Consider the following 10,341-nt stretch of genomic DNA (forward strand, 5'->3'; position numbering starts at 1 on the left):
ATCATCCCTTGTGAGGGCATCCACGTTTGGCATGCTTGGTAAATTATCAAGGTAGGGAATATTTCGCTCATGAAGTGGCACGTGGGACTCGTACACTCTTGGTCTAGCGGGAGGTGGAGGAACATGCTCCCTCGTCAGCTCAGGTTCAACATTCACTTCCTCCTCATCATCGCCCTCATCATGGAAGGGTGTGTCATCCCCAGACTCATCCGCATTATTATCATAATCACTATCATCTTTCTGACTCTGCGCATCTGCCAAATCACGAGTAAATATGTCGTCTATAGGCAACTGTGTGAGGTCAGGAGCTTCAAGAAGCTCGTTTTCACTGCACAAAAAGAACAAAATGATAAGTTACCCAACTAGATAAATACTTTAGATATAGCTATATCACTTTACTTACAAGTCGTACTGTCTTGACGTTTCATGATGGATATTTTCTTGTTGGTGATGACTCCCGGATGGACCACCGTGGTCCAATACTCCAGAACTACGCATATTCCAACTAGGAGCGGGGTTATAGCTTGTAAAATTCATATCCGGACGGTACCCCCTATGAAAAATATGAGTGTTAATACAAATCCAATTAAAACATAAAATAAACATCGCTAAAGCGTAGTAAAATTGAAGTTTACCAGTCGTCTTGTTGACTATATAAAGTCGAAAAATTATTTTGTGGCTGCTCATTCGCCGGTGGTGACAAGTTTAAATCAAGGCAAGTTTTTTCATCAGCAATCTGTCCAGCAAAAACTGCTCCAGAATAACCACCCGATGACTAGGGGTTATCCCTACTATGCACACCCTCATTATTGGGAACGTCTTCCACCTTGACGTTCATTTCCAATAATTTTATTACAATGAATTCCCTGTATTCATCCGGAATCCGCAAAAAATCTCTAAGAGTTTCATCATCCTCGATGTTAAACTCAGAATAATAAGCAAACTCCTACGGAGTCACTGAATACGAAAATTTACCGGTTATTTTAAGGTTAACCGAATGCCTCCTGTCACTCATTTTTGTACGTAACAACGATACCAATTTATCGTACTCCATAGTAAGCGGCAATTTAACATGACACTGTGGAGGTGAGCTATACCTCACAGAGTTATTCTCCAGCACAACCTCACCCCCCCCCTCCCAATATAGTGAAACCCTTATTTTTGGCACTTCAGACATTGTAAAAAAATGATTGATAAGAAGAAGAGAGAAGTATGAACGTAAGCTTGAAGTAAAGTATTGAATGAATTTTCATAAAATTAAAACGCCTTTAAATAGGGCAAGTCCGAGCTTGGGGTGTAGAATTTTTCTATGTAAAACGCAGTACAATACTACGTTTTATGTATTTAAATTATTGTTATGTCAGTTAATTGGTGGGGCCAAAAATCAGAGTAAAACGCAGTATAATAGTACATTTCAGGTAAAACGCATTATTATACTGCGTTTTACAAAAAAACAAATGTGTTGTACTGCTTATAAGTAAAACGCAGTATAGTACTGCGAATTAGTAAAAAAAAAAAATTTAAATAATACGCAGTACTATACTGCGTTTTACTTTAACGGCCAACTTTCCGTTAAAGTAAAACGCAGTATAGTACTGCGTTTTACGTAATTATGTAACTTTTTTTTAGCATTAGAAACGTGCTTTTTGTCCAAAAAAACATCAAAAAAGTTTCGGACTCTTTAAAAACTATGTAAAAAGTAATATACGTCACAATAATTAATAATTTAAAATATTTAAGAAATATAAAAAAAAAATTACGGCTAAAAAATAATTCGTTAACTTTAGAAATCCAAAAATCTTCACATACATTAGGATGAAAGGAGTATTTGTTATAGCAGAACAGAGAATTGAATATCACTACATTAACTAGTTTGAGATTAAAACGTAAGGATTGGTATTTGACAATTAATTGTAGGAGAGTCCTTCAACGTCTTTTGATGTGTGGTTAGATATTTAAGAAGTATCTCTAGCAACTTAAGAATTGGGGGGGGGGGGGGGGATATGAATTTATGTCTAAGGGGTGGTTTGGTATAATGGTGGAACATTTTAATATATTTCGGACCCGTTTGGTCATAGTATTTACTAAAATAAATTTGATTTTTTTGGCACACATGTTTGGCGATAGATTTTGCTTACATTTTGGCAAAATCTCAAATCCCAAAACCAACTTAATAGCGGGTTTTGGGCCAAAATATCATTATTACATTTTTTAAAAATTGCCCCAAACTTTTGTATTTTATAAAAGAGTCCACCATTTGTTATTTTATAACAATGTTGCTTCGTCTTTTCGGTCGTGTGATGGTGTATCATATAATTCATTATAAAAATGATAATTTTGTACCAAATTTATTTATGTTCAGGATTATGGTTTGCGATAATATAATGAATGTTATAGATAATGATATTGTTGGGTATTTGTAATAGTTTTTAGAATTTGTGGGTATAAGTCATATTTTATGTTTTTCCAAAATATGTTTTGAAAACTGATGTTCAAACACATTTTCATCTTCAAACCAAACTTTACCAAATCAGATTTTTCATAACAAATTTAGAAATCTATGGCCAAACGATAGCTTCTTGAGATTAGCTATTCTACCTCGTATATGAGATAGATATTCATTATTTTAGTGTAAAATTTATTCCGAAATTAGTTAATAAATATAACTAAGCATGACATCAATACAATTCAAAAGTCTATCCCAAAATTATTATTTTTATCCAATGTACCAAACAACCCTAAAAGAATTAGTACAGTACGTTATCAAAAAGTTGTATTATATTCTTCACTGCGGAGGATTAATTAGCGTGATAAATTAAAAAATTGAAAAGTAAATACTACTCCAGTAAATAATAAGTACTTGAGTTAGTTGAGAGTTGTGAAAGGTTTATTTTCTTAAAGGTAGATAGGGATACAGGACACAAGGACAGACATTGTTTTTTTGTTTTATTCCTTTAAGGGCTATACGAATTACTGCAAATATTACATGAACAGGGGGAATCGGCCTTTTTAGCATTTCCATTTACGAACAAAGAATCAATGACAATCCCTATAACATAGCCTAATCTTACTCCCACTACATCATTTGCCTTTGCTTTTTTGTCCTTCTCTTTTTATTGTTCACCACCCACTTCATTACTCACCTTTGATTTATTTTTTTTTCCACTCCTTTTTTATACCATTCTTTTTTGTTTATATTGTGTTTATTGTGCTGCAATTAATGAAATTACTTTTGATTTTTTTATATTCAATTACTAAAAATTTTGATCTCCAATAATTTAGAATTATGATAATTTCCTAAGGTAATTGTAACATAAAACATATTTCATTTTCCATTAAAAAAAGTTTTCGATCCATACCAAACACATGATTACTAATTATATAAATAAATTGACGTGCAAGAAAAGAGAGTAGCTAGGAGTCAATGCGTACACACACACCTTATTGGTTGAGGATGTTATTTTCTCATCTTTTAAAGAATATTTAAGCAATGATTTGCTGCTAATATAAGAAGATCTTCTAGTTCTTTCTTCCTAGGAGATACACTTTTCGGATGAGTATGCTATTTTTTCATATTCAAGAAGAATATCACTGCAATGATTTGTTACTAATATAAGATAGACTACTAAGACTATAGCCTATAGGCAAGGCAATAGCCTTTGATACGACATTGCAATATTCTTGGCGTAGGGGGACCTCAATCTCGCCCCGACTATGAGTTAAACCATTAGGTCTCTTTTTAAAACTTCGTTTATGCTGATACTTGTTCTCTACTGACAATACACAACCATCTCTTTCGTTTTTTTTTTACAAAAGAATTGGAGAAATAGAACTCTTTGTTTGGAGTACAATAGTAAAGGCTTTGATTAACTTTATCCTATGATGCAAACTTGTTGTTTTTAATTTCCTACGTAACATTAACAACATATTTTAGAATAAGATGACAATAAGGGGTCGTTTGGTAGGGTGTATAAGAATAGTGCGGAATAAAAAGTATTAGTAATGTATGGGTTAGTAATGCAAGTATTAGTTATGCAAATATTATTTCTTATCTACTGTTTCGTGTGGTGTATTAAAATTATAAGGCATTGCATATTTTTTAAGAAAAATAGTTGCTTACAAAAATGCCCTCCATATTCTCTAGCTTTAAGGGACTTTAAGGACAATTTTGTCTTTAACCATGCTAATGCATGCATTAAAGCCTTGGTATTACTAATGACATGATTTTCTATGCATTACTTATGCATAGGATAATGTCAAGTATGATGTATAACTATTACAAGTATTAGTTATACACAAGTTGAAAAAATGTACCAAACAAAGTATTAGTAATACATAGAGCTAATGCTTGCATTATTTTTTCTAATACCTCCTACCAAACGACCCCTAAGAGTTAGTAGGCGTTTGGACATGAATTTTTTTTTTTTCAAATTTGGAATTTCACTAAAATTTGAATTGAAGATGAAGTTTTGTTCGGTTATAATTTTTGTAATATATTTGGAAGTTTTTTTTTTCAAAATCATGAAACATGATTATATCCCACAATTTGTAAAAAATATCAATACCACCCCCTATCAAATTACTGAGTCATACCATGAAAGTTTGGGAGAGAGTGGTAGAAACAAACAATCAAACATGCTACATTCTTTAACTGTTATCATATTCTATTTTGTTGCAACACGCAGAAGATGGAAAATCAATATCCTATATTCTAAATTTACTGACATACAAAGAAGGTACAAAAACAGGCCACATATTTTCATAACCATAGCTGATGGGAGATACCAACTAGGGGTATACAAAAGAAACGAACAAATCGCACCAATCCGATAATCCGAGTCAAACCGAGAAAAAAAAACCCAACTATGGTTTGACTTGGTGTTGGAAAAAAATCGACCATAATTGGCTTGGTTTGGTTTTAACTAAAGAAAGTCAAACCGAAACCAAATCAACCCGACATTACATATATAATTTTTTTAGATATATTTAATATATAAATATACTTATTGTGATGTAATTTATAAATATTTCTTAAACTATTTCATAATTTTATCTTTTAAGGTATTATTTCGAAGTTGGACTTAAAACTTTTGAATGTTCCAATAAGTTTTATAGCTATTAATATTAGTAACTTAAATAATGTTAACAAAAACCCAAACCAAAATCAAATCAATAGTAATGCTAACAAAAGACATTCAATTCAATATTACGAACGGCAATGTATTGAATATCTATTTTTTGTTTTGCAATAATTTAGATAAAAATACATAACATATTTTTATTTTTTCTTTAGCGTTTAGTCATGTAAGTAATACTCCCTTATTAGTCTATTTATTTTAGCATGACTTGGTACTTTTAGATTATTTTTATTTTTATTATGGCTTTTTAATTAGCAATATTTATATTACATAGTTTTATTATCTTTATTGTTGAATATTTTAGGATAATGTCATGACACATCTCATATTTTGTATTATTTTCTTAAAAAATACCTTATATAGTTGTATCTTACTAGGATTAAAGAAATATTTTGAACACAAGTTATATATTTTGTGCTACAAAGATTTTATCAGGAAAAAAATCCGAAAACCCGAGATTGAAAAACCCGAGTTTTATTGGTGTGGTTTGGTCTTTAAATTTAATAACCTGACTCAATTGGTTTGGTTTGGTAGTTGCAAAATCCGAACCAACTCGACCTATGTACACCCAATACCAACCCTTGTCAGATTGGGATGGCAAAGGCAGCCGCACACTTTGGTGAGAAGAAGACCTGCTGCTTGCGTTTTGTGTTGTTGACTTTATGGAAGGGAAAGTGGGTAGTTGATAGTTACCTAGATTAATAACTGATAGAGTCTTTTATAAATTTTAAAAATATAGGGTAAATTTATAAAATTAAAAAATAGCAACCTTCCAATTTTCAATTGAAAAATGGGTTCTCACCGGTTTTTCAAATTTGAAAATGCATTTTAAAGTGAGATTGGAAAAATGGTAAGCTTGTCCAAACGGGCACTTAAAAACAAGAGTAAATAGCAAGAAGTTGAAGAATCAAATCTCTTTAATCTTATTAGATCAAGAAACAATAATAGTTCCTTTGCTTAGTGAATAAGGTAAAGAAGTCTTCTCAACATCAATGTTTATCGACAAAAATTAGGGTACAGTCGTCCTTGAATCTTGAAATATCAAAAACTATATCCGTTAATTCTCTTGAATTACAAACACGTTTTCTCTCAAAATAGAAAAAAGTAGTGTCTTATAAAAGTTGAATTTTGGACCACGTTTTGATTTAATTTCCCGTTTTTGCTTTATAGGTTGTTTCTTTTTAATAATATCAAGAATGAAATTGTTTTTTTTTTAAATTTTAATCTGTCGCCTGGAAAATTACAATAATGAAATTTTTACTAACTAGTCATTTTCCCGAGGAGTACTGTTCGCTCAAAGAGGAAATGTTTTCAGTATATAATTAGTGATCATAAATAAAAGAAAAAACTTAAATCTACCAGAAATAACTGTTAACCTATTTTACTGTCACTGTGAAAAAAGAAGTGGAAATATCACAACTTATGTATGTATAAAAAGACACATATTACTAGCAGATAAACACATTATACCATGTTCCTCTCATTTCTCAGCTGTAGTCTCTAGTTGGTTTTCTTTGTACAGAAACACCTTTTTTACTGCCCCCCCCCCCCCCCCCCCCCAAAAAAAAAACATCTTCTTAAAGTAGTAGTACTGTTCCATTGAAGATGACTACTTCTCTTCAGTTTACTTCAGATCATCAGTACCCAATAAACCTAAGTATTTCTCAAGAAGATCATCAACAAACAAAGGCTAGTGCTGAAACAATGAACCAACAGATCACTGGACGTAGTAGAAGGTCCAAAGGAGGAGCAAACAAATCATTAACACAGAAGAAGAAACAATCCCAAAGAGGTATGGGTGTGGAAAAACTTGAACGGCTCAGATTACAAGAGCTAATTTCTTCAAAAACAAGTCCACTTGATCAGTTTCCTAAATTATATGGTGGTGTTAACCAAGTCATGGCCCCTGATTTCTTGCTTCATCAAAGGGTTGCAAATAGTACTGTGCCGTATGGATCTAGCACTTATGGATCAGCTCCTATGGCATTTGGAGATCAGTTGATCATTTCTGGGCATGATCAGTTTCAAACTCAAATGGGTCTAAACGGATTTGCAACTAATTCTAAAGAGCTTATTACCCCTACTGAGAAATCGAAAGAGCTTTCTTCACTGCCAAATTTAATGAGTATCAAGTCATCTTGTTTCTCCGATCGCTGCAGTTCATGCAACAAAGTATAATATACTATACCCTTTGATTAAATTTTTCATTTAAAGTTTGATTTTGGTTTATTTATGTTTTTTGCTTTTTAATTTCTCTTTAATCGTCAGAAGAAGCGCATGATTAATGGAGATGATATGGGACGTTCTAACATAGAGGCTGGCATTATTCATATGGAGAACGTGATTGGAGAAAATCAATATTTTGGAACGAAGCCTTTGCTTCACCCATTCTCTATACCTAGTCATCTTGAAAAGGTAAAAAAAAATGCAGCCCTAATTATTTTTTTTTATTTCTCTTAATCAAAGACAATATAAAATGTTAGCAGTTCATTCTTTTTTATCATTCCTCTGTATAGGTTCCGGGATGCTTTTTCTCATGTAATTTTTGTTTTGAAAATTTAATAATTTGTAGGGGGTAGAGATAGTGGCAATCCACAGAAAGGGAAATTCATCATCACCATTATCAGAAGGAGGACTTGTAATGGAGTATGAATTCTTTCCTACAGAGAAAAGTGGCAGATCAAACACTATAAGTTGTTTCGAAAATGATATGATGATGAAGAAAATGATGACTACTTCATCAGAATCTTCTTCAGTTGCAGCAGCAGCAACAGTGGGTAATGGAGAAGCTTCTTGTGTTACTACAATATCTTGGGTTGATACTGCTACTACAACTACACCCACCAGTTCTATTGATCTATCACTCAAGCTTTCTTTCTAGGTCTTTTTTAATTTACAGATTATATTAAAAAGGAGTTACTATTTAGTTTGTCTTTTTTCTATATGGTTTCTGATTTTTGTCTTTTCACACTTGTGTGAAATTTATCTGATCAAGAACCCAAACACTACTTTTTATTTACCCTTTTGGTTTATATAGCTAGCTACCTGTTATTACCTCTCCAAAATGGAGCAATACATTTTCTGGGTTTTTGTTATCTCTCTCTCTCTCTTTCTCTATGATCTTTGGGATTGTGTCAGTGAGATGGAGATGCTTCAGTAAATTTCTCAGCTTTTCTGATCGTATTTAGTACTATAATATTTTGTTTCCCATTTGGAACTCATGATTTTATTGTTATAATGCATAGAGTATCCATACGACTGGCTTTAATTTAAACTTGCTCTTATATTTAGGTAATTAGAAATGTATGAAATTATACTTGAATCAGTCTCTTATGGAGGAAAAACAGTTTCAGAAATGAGTTTCTTATATTAAATACATATCCTTCTGATGTAAGCCTAAAGTTTGAAGACAACAGCCTAGGCTAGCTATTTTACAAATTAATAAAGGGAATAGAAATTAAACAATTAACTGAGAATTTTTCAGTGAAAGCTCCGAGTGCAAGCATAATCTACAAAACCCTAGCAGCTAGAGTTTCCTTAAAAGGGGTGGCCACAAAAGCACAAGGAATACATTATCTGTTTGTGGGAGTCAAGCAAATATAATTAACCAAACCAAAAGAAGAAGTGCTTTATGGCAGTGTAAAAAGTGAGTAACAAAAGAGGAAGGCCAAAGAGCAATAATAGGTAGTCAGTAGACCGTATACAAGAAAGTAGTGTGTATCAGCTCTTCTAGCTTGTTGAATCCACCAGCACTGCACTGCTGGCTCATCTACTGCAGTCTGTAGCTGCTGCTTTTTTTTTTTTTTTTTGGCTAGCTGGTTCTTTTCCTGCAACTCACAGCTCTTGCTCCCCGCGCCCAGTAGCAGTACCTTAGTGTAATGAGTATCTATTAATTAATATGCACCGGTGACACTCTCATTAAAACTTAAGAGAGTATGTTTTTTTTGTATGATCAGTTTAACTTTTACATATTGATGTTGAAAAATTAGGTAACACCCAAAAAATAACTATATTCAACCGTCTATTATAAGTGAATCTTGTAACCTAAAAAATAGTTTGAATTATTTGGTACAATCGGTTAAAATACACTATGAGTTTTCTTTATATTATAGCCTGTTTGGCCAAGCTTCTTTTTGGCTAAAAGTGCTTTTTTGGGGCCAAAAACTGAGGTGTTTGGCCAAGCTTTTGGAAGGAAAAAAGTGCTTTTGAGAAGAAACAGAAGCAGTTTTAGAGAAGCAGAAAAAGTAGCTTATCTCCAAAAGCACTTTTTTGAGAAGCACTTTTGAGAAAAATACACTTAGAAGCAGGTTTTTAAAGCTTGGCCAAACACTAATTGCTGCTCAGAAGTGTTTTTCAAACTAATTAGCCAAACGCAAACTGCTTCTTACCAAAAGTACTTTTGAGAAAAGCACTTTTGAAAAAAAGCACTTCTCAAAATAAGCTGATTTTTGCAGCTTGGCCAAACGGGCTATTAAGTATAGAAGTTAACTCCGATTTTGGATTCTCATAACTTTTGATGTGTAATTAATCTGTGTCTGGGCTATGTTTTTTCGAAATCACACTAACCCCCTCGTATCTACCATTGTATTTTTCAAATGACATTATATGTTCAATTACCCGTTTGACCTAATATTCATAATATTATTTTTCGGTTAGTCCAAATTCACAAAAAATGCATTTTCCTTAACATATAAGGTCTTTCTACCTAAACATATTACACCTTAATTACTTTCAATTTCTACCTTTTCGTGCATTGACCAAATTCATTGTGCTTTGGATTCAATAGATTAATGGTTTACTTCAAAAGGCAGCCTTGAGAAAAGAAACGAAGCCATGATAAGCATATTGTTTCTGAAAATCCTTTATAAGAAAGTGAAAATCAGTTTTCCGAGGCAGGTCCAACCTAAAAGGAAGCCCTTTCAGGATTTTAGTGATTGAATTATGCATAATTGTATTTCATTCATTTTAACTTAATTAGCAGATTGTTAAAGAAAATACACAAATGAGTTATTTACCGTATTTGTTTGAGAAACAAGTGGGCATATATTTTTTATTTTTCTTTCGCATAAAGTTGGTGTATAGGATTAAATTGTACTCTAGAAGAGTAAAACTAGATAACTAACTATATACAGTCAAATTCGGGCTTGCCTAATTTTGTGTGGCTAATCGGATTTGGGTGGCAGATCAAGTCTCAGCCTCGCAT

General features: G+C 32.5%; 1 protein-coding gene across 1 annotated transcript; it reads left to right on the forward strand.

Annotated features, from left to right (window-relative positions):
- The first annotated feature begins 6,685 nt into the window (after window positions 1-6,685).
- LOC104224070 (uncharacterized) lies at window positions 6,686-8,224 on the forward strand. Its single transcript, XM_009775629.2, has 3 exons — window positions 6,686-7,310; window positions 7,407-7,553; window positions 7,711-8,224. The coding sequence occupies exons 1-3, from the start codon at window positions 6,744-6,746 to the stop codon at window positions 8,017-8,019; spliced, it is 1,023 nt and encodes a 340-aa protein (XP_009773931.1). The 5' UTR covers window positions 6,686-6,743; the 3' UTR covers window positions 8,020-8,224.
- Window positions 8,225-10,341: the final 2,117 nt, after the last annotated feature.

This window comes from Nicotiana sylvestris, chromosome 7, assembly GCF_000393655.2.
Source record: "Nicotiana sylvestris chromosome 7, ASM39365v2, whole genome shotgun sequence".
NCBI lineage: Eukaryota > Viridiplantae > Streptophyta > Magnoliopsida > Solanales > Solanaceae > Nicotiana > Nicotiana sylvestris.